The sequence below is a fragment of the Saccopteryx bilineata genome, chromosome 1 (genome assembly GCF_036850765.1).
Source record: "Saccopteryx bilineata isolate mSacBil1 chromosome 1, mSacBil1_pri_phased_curated, whole genome shotgun sequence".
Classification (NCBI taxonomy): domain Eukaryota; kingdom Metazoa; phylum Chordata; class Mammalia; order Chiroptera; family Emballonuridae; genus Saccopteryx; species Saccopteryx bilineata.
Genome location: NC_089490.1, coordinates 228,107,107 through 228,124,863, shown reverse-complemented (window position 1 = coordinate 228,124,863; position 17,757 = coordinate 228,107,107). Strand labels below are relative to the sequence as shown.

At 44.0% G+C, this 17,757-nt stretch overlaps 1 protein-coding gene across 5 annotated transcripts in view; it reads left to right on the top strand.

Annotated features, from left to right (window-relative positions):
* CNIH4 (cornichon family member 4) overlaps positions 1–13,036 on the top strand; it is a 31,664-nt gene extending 18,628 nt beyond the window's left edge. For 4 of the 5 annotated variants that reach the window (XM_066237558.1, XM_066237554.1, XM_066237544.1 and 1 more), the window contains 3 exons: positions 2,501–2,613; positions 7,436–7,576; positions 12,838–13,036. In XM_066237558.1, the coding sequence (XP_066093655.1) occupies positions 2,546–2,613; positions 7,436–7,576; positions 12,838–12,865 (237 nt within the window). In that variant the 5' untranslated portion in view covers positions 2,501–2,545 and the 3' untranslated portion in view covers positions 12,866–13,036. Of the gene's footprint in view, positions 1–2,500; positions 2,614–7,435; positions 7,577–12,837 lie in introns of those variants that run through there. The other variant, XM_066237562.1, reaches the window with a different exon arrangement.
* The last annotated feature ends 4,721 nt before the right edge of the window (positions 13,037–17,757 follow it).

Genomic DNA, 17,757 nt, shown 5'->3' with positions numbered 1-17,757 from the left:
ATTTTATGCATTCATTAGTTGATTTTTTTTTTTTACAGGGACAGAAAGAGGGATAGATAGGGACAGACAGGAACGGAGAGAGATAAGAAGCATCAATCATCAATTTTTCACTGCGACACCTTAGTTCATTGATTGCTTTCTCATATGTGCCTTGACCGCGGGCCTTCAGCAGACTGAGTAACCCCTTGCTCGAGCCAGCAACCTTGGGCTCAAACTGGTGAGCTTTTTGCTCAAACCAGATAAGCCCGCGCTCAAGCTGGCGACCTCGGGGTCTCGAACCTGGGTCCTCCGCATCCCAGTCTGATGCTCTGTCCACTGCGCCACCACCTGGTCAGGCATTTTAGTTGATTCTTGTATGTTTCCTGACCAGGGATTGAACCTGCAATGTTGGCATATCAAGGCAATACTCGAACCAGCTGAACTACCTGCCGGAACCCTCTCTCTTTTTTCTTTCTTTCTATCGAATTTTTTGGAACATGGCTTAATACAGTGATATATTTAAATAAAAGATTTTGTGTTTATCTGCTATGCTTTGAGAGTTATTTTAAAAAAAATTTTTATGGAGAGATATAACAAATTAGCTTTAGGCCCTCTCATCTTTAGAAAAATGACTATAATCAGATGGCTTGTGTATCTTTTTATATTTCTTGCTTTTTTATTTTAGATGGGTATTTGCTGATTTTCTTTTATAAAAATAAAAATTTAAATACAATTTTAAATTTAAATTTAAAATACAAATTGTCAGGCCTGACCTGTGGTGGCGCAGTGGATAAAGCGTCAACCTGGAAACACTGAGGTCGCCGGTTCAAAACCCTGGGCTTGCCTGGTCAAGGCACATATGGGAGTTGATGCTTCCTGTTCCTCCCCCCTTCTCTCTCTCTCTCTCTCTCTCTCTCTCTTTCTCCCCCCCCTCTATAATGAATAAATAAAAAAAATTTTATAAAAGAAAGGAGAAAAAAAAACCCAAATTATCAGGATTCTTCTACTGAGAAAATTACTCCTTCAATTTGAAGTAGTTTTTTTAGTGTTAGTTTTTGTAGGTAACTTGTCCTAGATTGCACAGCTAAGAACTAGGATAGTGCCTGGATTCCACTCCAGGTTTGTTTGGTTTCACTGCTCACACTTATGTTAAATTTGCCACATTTTAAAAATGCATATGACATATTAAAAAATTCCAGTTGGTTGCAAATTAGGTTTAAGGCCCAGAAAACCCCTTCTTTGTAAAAAAAACAGCTACCTGAAATCTAAATGCAAGAGATCTAGGCCGGCAAGTCTGGGTTTATACGGTGCTGATGTGCTAAGTAGTTGGGCAAGTTACTGACCTGAGTTTTAGTCCTCTCATTTCTGCATGTGGAGAGTGACAGTTTTTGGCTCTATAATATTAGCTTTAATTTCTATTGAAAGAAAATTTCTACTCCTAGGCAAAGATGACCATTGATGAGTTGATAACCTGCCACAGTAGCTGTTGATGCAGGAGAACGAGAATATTGTCCCATAAACAAGGAGCATAGATAAGGGCATTGGGTGCTATAACATCAATAGGCTGGGATTCTGGTACCCTAGTTTATTATCATATTTGTTCAACAACTTTGAGCTGGTATTATTAAAATACTGTTGTCTGGCCTGACCGGGCGGTGGCGCAGTGGATAGAGCGTCGGACTGGGATGCAGAAGACCCGGGGTTGAGACCCCGAGGTCGCCAGCTTGAGCACGGGCTCATCTGGTTTGAGCAAGCCCAAGGTCACTAGCTCGAGCATGGGGTTACTCGATCTGCTGAAGGCCCTCGGTCAAGGCACGAATGAGAAAGCAATCAATGAACAACTAAGGTGTTGCAACGCACAATGAAAAACTAATGATTGATGCTTCTCATCTCTCTCCATTCCTGTGTGTCTGTCCCTGTCTATTCCTCTCTCTGACTCACTTTCTGTCTCTGTAAAAAATAAATAAAAAGCCTGACCTGTGGTGGCGCGATGGATAAAGCGTTGACCTGGAAATGCTGAGGTCGCTGGTTCGAAACCCTGGGCTTGCCTGGTCAGGGCGCATATGGGAGATGATGCTTCCAGCTCCTCCCCCCTGTCTCTCTCTCTCTCTGTCTCTCTCTCCTCTCTCTCTCCTCTCTAAAATGAATAAATAAAATAAAAATTAAAAAAAAAATAAAAATAAAATAAAATTTAGAATAGAGGCTTTAGCATAGATGTAGGAATAGGAATTAAATAATTTCCCCTAATTATCATTCATACCTACTTAGTGAATTAATTGGAACCTTTGCTTAGGATAAAATATAATTGAAATTTAAGTATTTTATTTTTCAGCTGTGACCTGATATATCTGCATGGGGTAAGCAGTTATAGCAGTATGCAAATCTGGGACATCTGAGTCTAAAAATATCTTGAAACACTAGCTTGGAAGTTCCCTGCACCTTCATTGATTTAGCTTCAAATGACAGGTACATTGAGGAAGTACACAGCAGTAAGATGTAATACTCTGTTCTCCCCTTGCAGTGGGTAATTCCAGAATTAATTGGACATACCATTGTCACTGTATTAATGCTCGCTTCATGGCACTGGTTCATCTTCCTTCTCAACTTGCCTGTTGCCTCTTGGAATATATATCGGTGAGTACTGTTTGTTTACTGTTTTGTGTCAGGGTATTTTAAAGAAAAAACATTTTATTTTACCTGCCTTCTCTTTTCCATTAATATATGTACCAGTCATAAAATAAATGACAACAGGCCCTGGCTGGTTGGTTCAGCTGTAGAGCATCAGCCCAGCATGTGGATGGCTTCATGGAGTCTCCACCTCAGGCACTAAAAATAGTTTGGTTGCGAGCACAGCCCCAGATGGGGGTTGCTGGATAGATCCCTGTTGGGGAACATGTGGGAGTCTGTCTACCTTCCCTCCTCTCACTTGGAAAAGAAGAAATAAAATAAAATAAAAGACAACAACAGAATGCTTCATTAAGTCAGCATCAATTTTTGTTCACTTTGCTATACTGGGCAGGTAGCAGTATGTAATGTTTAACTGTGATGTCTAAAGACTTGTGAATTTTTTTTATTGTGTCAAATATCATTTTCCTTTAAGAAGATCAAAAGCCTGAGAATATAAGGTCCTTGTTATTTATATCTTCAGTTTTTAATTAGAGTGTATTTAGAATACAAAAAAATTTTCATTTAATTTTAATTTTTTTTAATTATTATTGATTTTAGCAAGAGAGAAAGAGGAAGAGGAAGAGAGAGACAGACAGGAACATTGAGCTGTTCCTATATGTGCCCTGACAAGGGATCGAACCAGCAACCTCTGCTGCTTTGGGACGATGCTAACCAACTGACCTGTCTGGCCAGAGCAAAAATTTCATTTTAAAGTCTGCAAATTAGATAACATCAAAAAAAAATTTTTTTTTTCTTTCTGAAGCTGGAAATGGGGAGAGACAGTCAGACAGACTCCCGCATGCGCCCGACCGGGATCCACCCGGCACGCCCACCAGGGGCGACGCTCTGCCCACCAGGGGGCGATGCTCTGCCCCTCCGGGGCGTCGCTCTGCTGCGACCAGAGCCACTCTAGCGCCTGGGGCAGAGGCCAAGGAGCCATCCCCAGCGCCCGGGCCATTTTTGCTCCAGTGGAGCCTTGGCTGCGGGAGGGGAAGAGAGAGACAGAGGAAGGAGAGGGGAGGGGTGGAGAAGCAGATGGGCGCTTCTCCTGTGTGCCCTGGCCAGGAATCGAACCCGGGACTTCTGCACGCCAGGCTGACGCTCTACCACTGAGCCAACCAGCCAGGGCCCACCTTAGTTTTTCAATGAGTGCGCCTTAGTTTCTCATATGTGGCTTGACCGCGGGCCACAGCAGACTGAGTGACCCCTTGCTCAAGCCAGCGACCTTGGGCTCAAGCTGGTGAGCTTTGCTCAAACCAGATGAGCCCGTGCTCAAGTTGGTGACCTCGGGGTCTCGAACCTGGGTCCTTCGCGTCCCAGTCCGAAGCTCTATCCACTGTGCCACTGCCCGGTCAGGCAAGTATGATTTTTTTTTAAGAGCAGTTAGAATAAGAAGGACACAGTATAATATGGTGCCATATGGGTATTGAAAGTATCCGGGAGAACACTTTGTAAAGTAGGATTGTCTAACCATGGTGCTGTACGCCTGAAACTAATACAAAGTAACAATGAAAAGAAACTGTAATTGAAAAATAAAATTTAAAAAATGAATAAGAGAGACTTAGAAAAGAATAAAGGAAGATGGATGAGAATAGGAAGCACATGAAAAGACAATGGAAGGTAGTGGAGGTGAGGGAGGGAATGGATTGGGGGAATGATCTTATAGAGGCTGTGAGACTAGAATCTGAGCTAGGAAAAAGTTTTAAATTTTCTGTACCTTTTTTTCAGAGCATAGGTCCAAAGTGGTAGAGTTCTTTTTTTTTTTTTTTTACAGAGAGAGAGAGTCAGAGAGAGAGAGAGATAGGGACAGATAGACAGGAACGGAAAGAGATGAGAAGCATCAATCAGCAGTTTTTCGTTGTGACACCTTAGTTGTTTTTTTTTTTTTTTTTTTGTATTTTTCTGAAGCTGGAAACGGGGAGAGACAGACAGACTCCCGCATGCGCCTGACCGGGATCCACCCGGCACGCCCACCAGGGGCAACGCTCTGCCCACCAGGGGGCGATGCTCTGCCCCTCTGGGGCGTCGCTTTGCCGTGACCAGAGCCACTCTAGCGCCTGGGGCAGAGGCCAAGGAGCCATCCCCAGCGCCCTGGCCATCTTTGCTCCAATGGAGCCTTGGCTGCGGGAGGGGAAGAGAGAGACAGAGAGGAAGGGGGGGGGGTGGAGAAGCAAATGGGCACTTCTCCTATGTGCCCTAGCCGGGAATCGAACCCAGGTCCCCCGCATGCCAGGCCGACGCTCTACCGTAAGCCAACCAGCCAGGGCGTGACACCTTAGTTGTTTATTGATTGCTTTCTCTTATATGCCTTGACCACGGGCCTTCAGCAGACCGAGTAACCCCTTGCTCAAGCCAGCGACCTTGGGTCCAAGCTGGTGAGCTCTGCTCAAGCCAGATGAGCCTGCACTCAAGCTGGTGACCTCAGGGTCTCAGACCTTGGTCCTCTGCATCCCAGTCCGATGCTCTATCCACTGCGCCACCGCCTGGTGAGGCGAGTTCTTTTTCTTTTCTTTTTTTAAAAATTGATTTTAGAAAGGAAAGGAGAGAGAGAGAAAAACATCGATTTGTTGTACCACTTATTCATTCATTCATTGGTTGATTCTTGTATGTGCCCAGACCAGGGAACGAACCCGCAACCTTGGCATATCGGCAGAACTTACTAACCAACTGAGCTACCCAGCCATGGTAGAGTTGTTTGTTTTCTTTTAAGTTTCTTCTTGCTGTCCCATGATCATCCCGTAGACCAGCCCTCTTACATTTCTGGTGAGGTGAGACCCACACAGACCTTTAGCAGAGCTCGGTGTCCCTGTGATCCCACTAAGCAGAACACAGATTTGGGAGTGAGAATGGGAACTTGTGAGACTTTGGATCTCAGAGAGACCCCAGTGCACACCATCAGTTGTCTCTACCAGCGATGAAAGTTCCAGAGCAAGAGCAAGCTGTGACATGACTTCTTTATATGTAGTACGGACTGTGGTGAAAGCCCTTTGAAGTTTTATTTGGGGGCAATGAAGTTCATAGATTGTTTCTTATACAGACAAAGACCACGTGTGTTTACTTCCCTGATAATGGCAGTGACACATTGTCTGCTGGTCACAAATTTATCTTCTACTTAAAAATCAACAGATGGGGCCCTGGCCGGTTGGCTCAGCGGTAGAGCGTCGGCCTAGCGTGCGGAGGACCCAGGTTCGATTCCTGGCCAGGGCACACAGGAGAAGCGCCCATTTGCTTCTCCACCCCTCCACCGCGCTTTCCTCTCTGTCTCTCTCTTCCCCTCCCGCAGCCGAGGCTCCATTGGAGCAAAGATGGCCCGGGCGCTGGGGATGGCTCTGTGGTCTCTGCCTCAGGCGCTAGAGTGGCTCTGGTCGCAACATGGCGACGCCCAGGATGGGCAGAGCATCGCCCCCTGGTGGGCAGAGCGTTGCCCCTGGTGGGCGTGCCGGGTGGATCCCAGTTGGGCGCATGCGGGAGTCTGTCTGTCTCTCCCCGTTTCCAGCTTCAGAAAAATGAAAAAAAAAAAAAAATCAACAGATGGACCATTAACTCTTTTCAGATGTTTGTACTTTATGCTGTTGGGGATACAGACATACATGAAACAGACTACCTGCAGGACAAAGAGGCAAAACACTGAATAACAGATAAGCTAGTAAAATAAGAGGTGGGCTAAGGCAATGTAAGACCGTTTTCAGATGAGTGATGAGGATACTCAGGTTGGGAGGAGAATTGGATTACTGTGGATGGGGACAGTTTTAGGGAGCTTGTGGTGTCAGAGCAGTGCTCTACAGGATGACAGGGAGTGGGAGAAAGACATGCTGTCTACTGATCAGCAGAAGCACCAAAGAGAAGTTTTCTGTTCTGGACATAGAACCTCTCTTTTTGTTGTCATCTGTGAAATGGGAATAATTATGTCTGACACTGTTCTTCCTTATAAAGATGCTGTGGAAGTGAAGGAAATTGCACTAATAAATTCAGAACTTTTTAGATAAAGAAGTTTCTAAGAACGTGATAAAATTGGTTTGGTTTTGGACTACCCTTCATTTGTGTCTAATGGAAAATGCTATAGGTATGATTGGTTCAGTAGTTTTCTACAGATGTGTAACAAGGTCTCAATGCATAAAATATCCTTCTCTGAAATGTTATTATAGTTGTTTCAGAAGGCAGAAAATGACACCAAATATTAACAGTATTGTATCTTGAAAGGAAAGCTAAATGGTGGTCCATGACTTCATCATATTACCCTGTCCATGTTTGGTCTGATTTTAAAACTGCTATGCTTCTTCAGCCTGACCTGTGGTGGCACAGTGGATAAAGTGTCGACTGAGAATGCTGAGGTTGCTAGTTCAAAACCCTAGGCTTGCCTGGTCAAGGCACATATGGGAGTTGATGCTTCCTGCTCCTCCCCCCCTTCTTTCTTCCTTTCTCTCTCTCTCTAAAAAAAATGAATAGCCTGATCTGTGGTGGCGCAGTGGATAAAGTGTCGACCTGGAAATGCTGAGGTCGCCGGTTCGAAATCCTGGGCTTGCCTGGTCAAGACACATATGGGAGTTGATGCTTCCAGCTCCTCCCCCCTTTCTCTCTCTCTCTCTCTCTGTTTCCCCGTCTCCTCTATAAAATGAATAAATAAAAAATTTTTTAAAAATGAATAAATAAAATCTAAGAAATAAATAAATAAAACCGCTATGCTTGGTTCACTTTTAAAGGTTGATTATTATTGGTTATTTAGTTTTGAACACTTACGTTGATCATTTGATTTTTCCTTCTAATATGTGTGCATCCTTTAATTTATCAGGTTCATAATGGTGCCAAGTGGTAACATGGGAGTATTTGATCCAACAGAAATACACAATCGCGGACAGCTGAAGTCACATATGAAAGAAGCCATGATCAAGCTTGGTTTCCACTTGCTCTGTTTCTTTATGTATCTTTATAGGTGAGTTTACTGCCCTTCTGGCATTTCCGGGGTGCTGTGCCTGCTTTTGCTGGGTGACATACTATACTGCATGATTTGGCATTGACATTGCAGAGCTTTTGGGGATTTTATTAATTTCTTGCAGTGTGTAGATTCTTTTATGTCTGTCATTGAGTCAGCATTCTGTCTGATCTGTAATAGAGTTATTTTGTGGTATTAGTTATTACTTAGCTGTAAAGGTCTCAACATGCTTAAAACTATCTTTGCTCCTCTCTTCCTGCCCTAGTATAGCATTGTGAGGTCTCATTGCCTGTTATAAGTACTAACATATCTACCCACCCAGAAACGCCAGACCAGCTTACATCGGGGTGGGCTCATTTTTTCTAGCAATAAGGAATTGAGGTAGGATACCTCTTCTCTAGCTTGCTAAGTGGTCAGTTCTGATAAAATTGCATCAGTCTTTTGTTTATTTTATTGATTTTAGAGAGAGAAAGGGAGAAAACAGGAGAGAGACAGAAACATCTGTTCCTGTATGTGACTTGACCAGGGATTGAACTGGCAAGCTTTGTACTTCAGGATGATGTAACCAACCAAGCTGTCCTGTCTTTTAGTTAAGACAGATGAGAAGTAAGAATTAATATGAAGGAGGCCCTGGCCGGTTGGCTCAGTGGTAGAGCGTCGGCCTGGCGTGTAGGAGTCCCGGGTTCGAATCCCAGCCAGGGCACACAGGAGAAGTGCCCATCTGCTTCTCCATCCCTCCCCCTCTCCTTCCTCTCTGTCTTTCTCTTCCCCTCCTGCAGCCAAGGCTCCATTGGAGCAAAGTTGGCCCCGGCCCTGAGGATGGCTCCATGGCCTCTGCCTCAGGCGCTAGAATGGCTCTGGTTGTGACGGAGCAATGCCCCAGATGGGCAGAGCATCGCCCCCTGGTGGGCATGCCGGGTGGATCCCGGTCGGGCGCATGCGGGAGTCTGTCTGACTGCTTCCCCGTTTCCAACTTCAGGAAAAAAAAAAAAAAAAAGAATTAATATGAAGGATTGGCTGTCAGACACTGGGCACCTTATACAGTCCTGTTTTAAACTTAGATTTATTGCCCTAAGTTTTAGAGAGAAACATACCACTTCTTTTTTCTTATCAGGGACCCCTAGATAAGGCAGAGGAAAAGAAATTGTCATGTGTGTATGACTTGATTAAACCTTTCTGATGCTAGATATACAGGCTTAATCTTTGTATCCAAGCTTAATTAGATCATTCCTTTTTTTTTTTTTTTTGCTGATAAATTTTAATTTTTTACATAGGCATTAGGACTATTAGGGAAAATTTATTTATTTTTTTTTTTTTAAATATTTTATTTATTGGTTTTTTAGAGAGAGAGGAGTGAGAGAGAGAGAGACAGAGAGAGAGGAAGGGGGAGGAGCAGGAAGCTTCGACTCCCATATGTGCCTTGACTGGGCAAGCCCAAGGTTTCGAACCAGCAACCTCAGTGTTCCAGGTCGACGCTTTATCCCACTGCGCCACCACAGGTCAGGCCTATTAGGGAAAATTTATACTGAACTAAACTTCTACCACTCAGTGGATTGCTAATAATTAGAAACTGAATAGAGATAACAGTTATAAAAATTGTCATTTTGGCCCTGGCTGGATAGCTTAGTTGGTTGGAACTTCATCCTGAAGTGCAGAGGTTGCTGGTTAAATTCCCAGTCAGGGCACATACAGGAACAGATTGATTTTCCAGTTTTTCCCTTTCTCTCCCTCTCTCTAAAATCAGTAAAACACACATTTTTTAAAAATCGTCATTTTGTGTGAAATAGTTCAGAAGTCCAAGCCATGTTAGTTCTTTCTGACTAAGTAGGCTTCCTAAAATCCTTTGCTGTGTGTATTTCCTCCAGTAGCATAGATCAGATTGAAGCTGGAGTTTAGATGGTTTCCTTTTCGTTATTTATCTTATTTACTTTTGCTTTTTAAAAACTAGGACAGAGCCCTGGCCGGTTGGCTCAGTGGTAGAGCGTCGGCCTGGCGTGCAGAAGTCCCGGGTTCAATTCCCGGCCAGGGCACACAGGAGAAGCGCCCATCTGCTTCTCCACCCCTACCCCTCTCCTTCCTCTCTGTCTCTCTCTTCCCTTCCCGCAGCCGAGGCTCCACTGGAGCAAAGATGACCCGGGCGCTGGGGATGGCTCCTTGGCCTCTGCCCCAGGCGCTGGAATGGCTCTGGTCGCAACAGAGCGACGCCCCGGAGGGGCAGAGCATCGCCCCTGGTAGGCGTGCCGGGTGGATCCCGGTCGGGCGCATGCGAGAGTCTGTCTGACTCTCTCCCCCCGTTCCCAGCTTCAGAGAAATGCAAAAAAAAAAAAAAAACTAGGACAGAAAAAGCACATTGATATTAGTTTCTGGTTCTCATGCCCTCCCGTACTGCTACTGTGCTGAATTTTTAATCCTGGTAGTAAAGAAGAATAAAGAGCAAAGAAATTTAATATTAAGAACACAATGGCACATCTGTTCTCATCTTTGTTGCTTTTTCAAGTTCTACCATAGGAAGGTATCTTTATCATCATGTATGTTCCCTTCTGCTTGTCTGTTTCTGAAGAGACAGGAACAAGCTGCAGTCCGCCTAGCTCAGGGTTGTTCTGTCTTCAACCTCCAACCCCTCCAGAATTTACATTGTTGGAACATACACTAGAGTGGCCCTTCCTTGGTCTTGATAGCAGGGGCTTCTTGAGACAGCTGTGGGCATAGCCACAATAGTCGCTCTGCTAGGAGTGAACATAGGGTTAGGGAGCACTGTCCTGCTTAGTTGACCCAAAGTCTTGGGATTCAAACATGCATGAGAATTTCTTAGCGCTCAGTTGCTGAATTGAAAGTAATGGGAAGATGGGCTGACAACTGGAAATTAGAGGAAACAGGAAGCAGTTTGGAGCAGGTTTAAGGTTTGGTTCTTTACAGCTAAAGAAATGACAGCCTCTGTAAAGGGTTTGAATTAGTAGCTGCATTCCTCCTTGGCTGCATCCTTTCTTTTTCTTTGTCTTTCCCTTCCATTCCCCTTTTCCCCCCAGCTTGTCATTTTTTAGCCACATTGCAGTTACCTTACCCCTTGGTGTCATCTGTCCTCAAGGGATCAGAATGAAAGGGTAGTCTCAGAAGACATCCTTCTAATTCTTTGCTCTTAGCTCTTGGTTGCTATTAAAAGTGGTCTTTTTTATTATTTATTTTTGACAAAGACAGCAAGAGAGTCAGAGAGGGACAGATAGGGACAATAGGAAGGAAGAGAAATAAGAAGCATCAGTTCTTCGTTGCAGCACCTTAGTTGTTCATTGATTACTTTCTCATATGTGCCTTGACTGGGGGGCTACAGCAGAGTGAGTGACCCCTTGCTCAAGCCAGCGACCTTGGGTTCAAGCCAGCGACCATGGAGTCATATATATGATCCCAGGCTCAAGCAAGCAACCCTGTGCTCAAACCGGATGAGCCCGCGCTCAAACCAGTGACCTTGGGGTTTTGAACTTGGGTCCTCTGCATCCCCAGTCCGATGTTCTATCCACTGTGCCACCACCTGGTCAGGCTAAAAGTGGTCTTATCTCCAGAATTAACAGATTGCATGTGCAGGGATTTTATGTTGCCCCTCTCTGTACTGCTGGCCACAGCTTGCCTGGGTGCCTTGCACATGGCATTCATCTAGGGCCTTTGTTAAACAGAATGAAAGGAAAATGCCTATCTTCTTTAGAGACTGGTAGATTCCCTGCCTGTAGTTTTTTGGTTAGGTGCTAGTTTAGGGGAATCTGGGCTCTACCACCTACTCACTGTGTGGCCTGGGGCAAAATTCTTAAACTTTCTGTGGCTCAGTTTCTTTAAAAACATGATTATTGTAGTATAGTACCTACCTTATAGGATTGGTTTGTGGGCTAAATGAGATAATGGATGTAGGTTTGTGCTGACCTATAGTAAACTCTAAAAATATCTCTCAAAAATATTAGTTGCTGCCATTAATCTGTTCTGTGTACTGGGTACATTTAGTATGGTTAAACTTGGACAACTTTCAAAACCCTGGGCTTGCCTGGTCAAGGCACATATGAGAGTTGATACTTCTGGCCCTTCCCCTCTTCTCTCTCTCTCTCTCTCTCTCTCCCCCCCTTTAAAATGAATAAATAAAATCTAAAAAAAAAAAAGAAAAGTAAACTTGGACAACTAATCTTTAAACAACAGCTTATACAATTAATATGTAAGAGTGTTTCTGTGTATTTCATCATTTGATCTCAGCAGAGCAAAGCTGATTCCAGTAAAAGGAAATGATAGTTTTGTTACTGTGGTGGTTTTTGTTTTTGTTTTTGTTTTTTTACAGGGACAGGGAGAGAGTCAGAGAGACGGATAGATAGGGACAGACAGGAATGGAGAGAGATGAGAAGCATCAATCATCAGTTTTTTGTTGTGACACCTTAGTTGTTCATTGATTGCTTTCTCATATGTGCCTTGACCGCAGGCCTTCAGCAGACCGAGTAACCCCTTGCTTGAGCCAGCGACCTTGGGTCCAAGCTGGTGAGCTTTTTTGCTCAAACCACATGAGCCTGCACTCAAGCTGGCGACCTCAGAGTCTCGAACCTGGGTTCTTGGCATCCCAGTCTGATATTCTATCCACTGCTCCACCACCTGTTCAGGCCACTGTGGTGGTTTTAATGGAGCATTTATTGAGAGACTACTATGTGTCAGACACTGTGTAAGGCACTGCAGGTGACCCAGAGGCGCAGCACACAGTCCCTCTGTAAAAGCTGGACGCCTGTGGTCGAGTAGTCAGGTGTTATTTGGGAACGTGGAAGTGGTTACACCAATGCTGCCTTTGTCCAGGAAGAGCTAGCTCCCCATCAGGGTGGAGGTGGAAACCGGGCCAGAGCAAGGAAGCCTGAGAGCCTGGCTGTGGGGCTGAGGAGGAATTTACCAGGTTGATGGGGGCGGGATGGGGAGGGGCTCCAGGCACAGGGGCAGCCTGTGCAAAGACCTAGCTAGAGAATTAGTGGGTTTTTTTGGACATAGCTTGCTTTATTCTAATCTATAGCCCAGTATTGGTTTTAGGTTATATTCCCCAACCCACACCGATTACCTCTTTTTTTTTTTTTTTTAGTGGAAAACAGAGCATCTAGAGACCGTAATATAGATTTTCTTTCCTTTAGGTATAAATCATTGTCTTTTACTCAAATGAGTGTTTCTTGCTGAGTCTTAGGGATACCAGTCTGGACAGACCAGACTCAATGGGACATTCCTAAGGAAGCATTAATAACCTCAGCGTCTTCTCTCTGCAGTATGATTCTAGCCTTGATCAATGACTGAATGAAGCTGGAGGAGCGGGTGAAGCCGGCCAACACTACAGCGCACAGTCCAGGAGCCAGAGACGGCGTCTATCATCCTTAGAACTGTAACCATAGCAGTATATTTTTTCCTCTTTGAACAAAAAATATTTTTGCTGTATTTTTACCACATAAAGTATTTAAAAAACATGAATTGAGTTTTTGTAGATTTCTGGTTCTCAATGTTAGCCTGAACTCCACCAGGTGAAGGTGTTTGTCATCCTATGTGGAAGCTGGTAATTTGTGTGTGGGAATAGGACCACCATCAGCCTGGCCTGCCACTGAGACAAAGGACGCACCAGAGAGGGAAAACCTAACAGATGAGCCGACTGCTCAGCAAATTGACTGCAAAGTCAGAGTGCAAAACAACACAGTTCATCTGGGCAGAGGAGAAAGGAAATTGCCCTTTTGCCTACATTGTGCAGCTTTGTGTATTTGAGATAGTTTAAAGATTTAGGGGATTGTCAGCTAAAGTCTTTTCATAAGAATGTTAATAAGAAATGACATTTCAAAAATCATGTATTTCTTTATAGAATTTGTGAAGGCTGATAAGCTGTGTGTCCAGGTACAATGTCGTTTCTGCTTATAGGAAGGAAAATAAGAGCTTTCATTTAAAAGCCACTGCCTCCACAGCCTTCTTGATTGTGTGTACTAATAGATCCTGTTGTACTCGGTCTGATCTGGTTTTAGTGGGTTTGGAGAGGGGATGTGGTAGAAGAGGCTCATCAGATTCAAAGCAGGACTAGCCAGTCATTCAGTGTCAGCGCTCTGCTTGGTGCCAGGTTAACTGACGCTGTCCTGCTGTACTGATCACTCAGAACTGGGAGGTCCACTACAAGCCATTTCATAGAGCAATAGCCAATCAAACTCAGTTCCTTGGAGTTACAGTTGTAAATTCGTGCAGTTGATGACAGTTGCTAATCTTTTTGGCTCTGCTTGCTGGGTAAAGTGAACCTGGCAGTTTATTCTCAGTCCCAGTTTGTGCTTTAATATTGCTATCTTAAGTGTTGGCATTTAGGCAAAACATGATTTATTTTCTCGCAGAGTTCAAAGGGATTATTCACTCTGTTGAGGCAGAATGGGGTGGCTAAGGAAGGTGTGTGCTTACCAGAAGATCAAATGTTCTGTGTCCTTTGATCCTGGACGAGGTCTAGCCTTGGCAGAAGCCAAGGAGCCCCCAAAACTCCCCGGATAGGCCATGTTTCCAGGATGGCCATGATGCCCTGGCCACACTTGAAAGGGACAGTGAAACAGCAGCACAGTAAACCTGGTTCTGGGACCTCTTTGGGGTCTCAGAAGTTGCCCCTTGTGGTTATTTTGTATTTCTGCCAGGCCAAGCACCAAGAAGCCATAACACGGAAGTTACTTTACTTCCGTATCTCCCATAGTTACCTTCTCCTTCTGAGGCACTATTGATTAAAAATAAAAACAACCAGTCTTTTCCCTCTGCCTTTCTCCCTCATTTCCAGTGCCTCTTAATATTCTGCTCAAGCTGTTAAAGCAATGGAAAGTGTTGGAGGATTGAAATCCATAGAACTGAGAGACAAGTTATCTCAAGAAGCTCAAGGGTGGTGGTTTGTTGACCAAAATGTAACTTATTCAAGTATTCTGAATGACAAAAATTAACCCATGTAGTTGTGAGTCTCTGGCTATCAGTTGACATGTCGTCAGGCGTGCATTGCTGAGGCTGAGCACCTCAGGACAGCCCCTTGTTTACAACAAAGGACAGGAGCTCTGCTGAAATGTGAACTGTGCTGAAAAACAAGGAAAACCACCATTCTTGTATTGGCTGTGTCAAAGCCAGGTAAAGGGGCTATTTAGTTTTTTTGTCTTTGGTATTTCTGTACAGAAAGCACTGACGTTAAAGCCTGTGGTTAAGATGCTAGATTGATTTTCTGTGCTTTTCATTGATCAGAGACTTTCAGAGGACCTTAGAGATCATTCAGTCTAACTTCATCTTAAAGACAGTGAACTGCAGTCTAGAGTTTGCACCTGGAGTCCCGGTGGTTAGTCCAGTGTTCTCTCTTCCTTGTCCCTCCTCTTACCTGTCCCTCTGTGAAGGCACAGTCCCTGGGCCCACCCAGTGCAGACTACCACAGATGCTCCCTTTCCCTCCCAGGCTCCCAGCTGTAGCAGGTGCCCTCGCTTACCAGTGGACTCACAGCTGAGAGGGCCCAGGGAGCCAGGTCTAAGACGCAGCTCAGTCCAGCACGGCCAGGGTGGCCCCCACAGCCACCTTTCCATGCCACACCCACAGTAGACTAAGCTCAAGTCCAATTCCTCTTACCTGGTCTGACTTGGAAGTTGAGAGCTAAGAAAATGTCCTGTGGCACTTGATCTCCCATGGCCCTTACCACTTTCTATTTGGTATTACAGTTATTTGTATGTAATGCATCTCTGCTAGATTGTATGCTCCTGGAGGGCAGAGTCCACCCATCCTCATGTCTGTATCTTCCTCCTCTCCTCCTGGCAGCTAACGTGGAGCCTTGTGCACAGAAACAATAAATGATCGTTGGATGGACAAGTGGATCTGATTGTGTCATTCTATTGCTCTTTCAGCAAGAGGTCTTGATGTCCTTTACGTCAGAGGAACAGCAATGGAGCAACACAATCAGAGCCTCTGTCTGTGTTTGCCAGGCTGTCCCCTGGGATGGTCTGTCATGCTAGAGTAGCAAAGGGGACTGCTCTGTTTGGGGCACTTGACACTTACTGTGAAAAGCATATATACTAGGTGCAATTGTCGCAACGATATAAACCAACTTGTTCTAATATATATAGAAACAGGCAGCAAGATAGCCAAGTTTGAAATTCTGTGCTAATCATCTAGATACCTGCCACCTGTTTATGTACTTTAAACCAAATATACTATTTTGCTCTGTAGTGTAACAAAGATTGAATATTCTTGGTGTAGTGAAACTTAAGGCTATTCAAGGAATGGGCCATTTCAGCTGAGGGTTTGCCAGTAAAGCCTTTTTTGACTTTAAGCCACACTTTTCGTGAAAATTCTAAAAGATGGTAGCCAAATTGTTTTGCTTTAGTTAAATGAATACAACCTAATGACTGAGGGTCATTCAGTGTTTGGGTTAGCATTGTGACTTGCAGTTATCACAGTAATAATCACTGCAGAGCCATACATTTATGGATAGTTAAAAGAACTTTTTACTGAGCTAGCTTGCTCAAGTTGCTCTTTAGAAGATATCCTTGATAAAAGCTTTGATTTTTCAGTTGCTACCCTTTAAAGTTGAGTGGAGAAGAGTGAGTGGATGGTCAGCTCAGTGATCTGAAGCTCAGAGGCTTCACTGTGGCTTCCTTTATCTGTATTTGGTTTGCTACATCTGTTACAGAGCAACCTTGGTTTCATCTGTATCAGTTCTCATTGAGCATTAGAACCGAATCACAAGGGGAGTAAGCTTAACAGATACCTGCATCCATCTTCGGATGCAGCACCGTGTCAGATACTGAGTTATGCCCCACTGTCTGTCGCTCCTTAGCCTTCTCGGGGACCTGTGCTCTATCCGAGTCCTCACTGTGAGGTCCAGGGGCCTCAATCTCATCTTACATCTGCTATTCTAAGTACCTTGTACTGTTGGGGCAAGAGGTTGGCACCTGAACCCTTTGTCTATTTTCACAGCTCAATTCACTCAAATTGACTGTGAAGGAGAGAGGATATCACGTGGAATCAAGTTCTAGAGCATGATCTTATCACTTGATTTGATCTGTAGCCTTATTTCACAGATTGGATTCAAACTGGGTGAGAGTTCAACCTGATGGTTCAATTAAAAGCAATATGTTTGTCTGCAACTCTATCTACTGTATCAGAAAGAGACCTGCAGGGCAGGCTAATCCTCTGGTAATTTTCTACTTTACTAACTCCAGTAATCAAACTCCTGGGTTTTTTTTTAAGATTTTGATTTTTGAGTGGGGGGGGGGTAAGAGGGGAGAGCGGAGCAAGAATATCAACTCATAGCTGCTTCACTTTAGTTGTTCATTGATTGCTTGTCGTATGTGCCTTGACTGGGCAAGCTCATGGCTTCAAGCTGATGACTTCAATGCTCCAGGTCTATGCTTTATCCACTGTGCCACACCACAGGTCAAGCTGAGCATTCTTGTTTTATCCATAACCTACTACCTTCCCTTCCCTCCCCTACCCTGTTTTGAGTCACCAGACATCATTATGTGATAATTTACATTATCTCTGTAAGATGAGGGTTCTTTTAACACACACACACACACACACACACACACACCCCCGTAGTACCAGTGTCATACATAAACTAGTAATTCCTCAGTACTAAATATCCAGTCGATGCTCAAATTTACCCCACTGGCACAAGTTTTACCTTTGGTTTGTTCACATTGGGATCCAAACAAGATCTGTACATTTCACTTGGTTAATATCCCTTTAAACCTACTAGGTCTCCTCTTTTTCCCTTGCAATTTGAAGAAACTCTGTCCTTTGACATAGTGATCACTTGTTGTGTAGTACCTCTAATATTCTGGGTTTTGCTGACTGCAATCTCTATATTAACTTTTAAATCACTCTTAAAAATTGTGATTTTACTATGCATTCTTACTCATTACAATGCTGCTTGGTAAGATACAGTTGGCTGCTTTTATAGATAAGGTAACTAGGCTTTGACAGGTTAAATAACTTGTCTGAAGTGACATGCCAAGTGATAGCATTTACATTCAGGTCTCCAAAACCTATGATTTTAACCACTACTCTATACATTTATAAAACAATTTAAAGATACTCAAATTTATTGTGATGTTCCTCTATAAAACTTTGGGAGTCTGTTTTGATTGCTTTATGGAAATAAGTACTCTGAAAAAATTTCAAAATTTTCTTTTACGAACTAAGCGGTTACCTAGAAT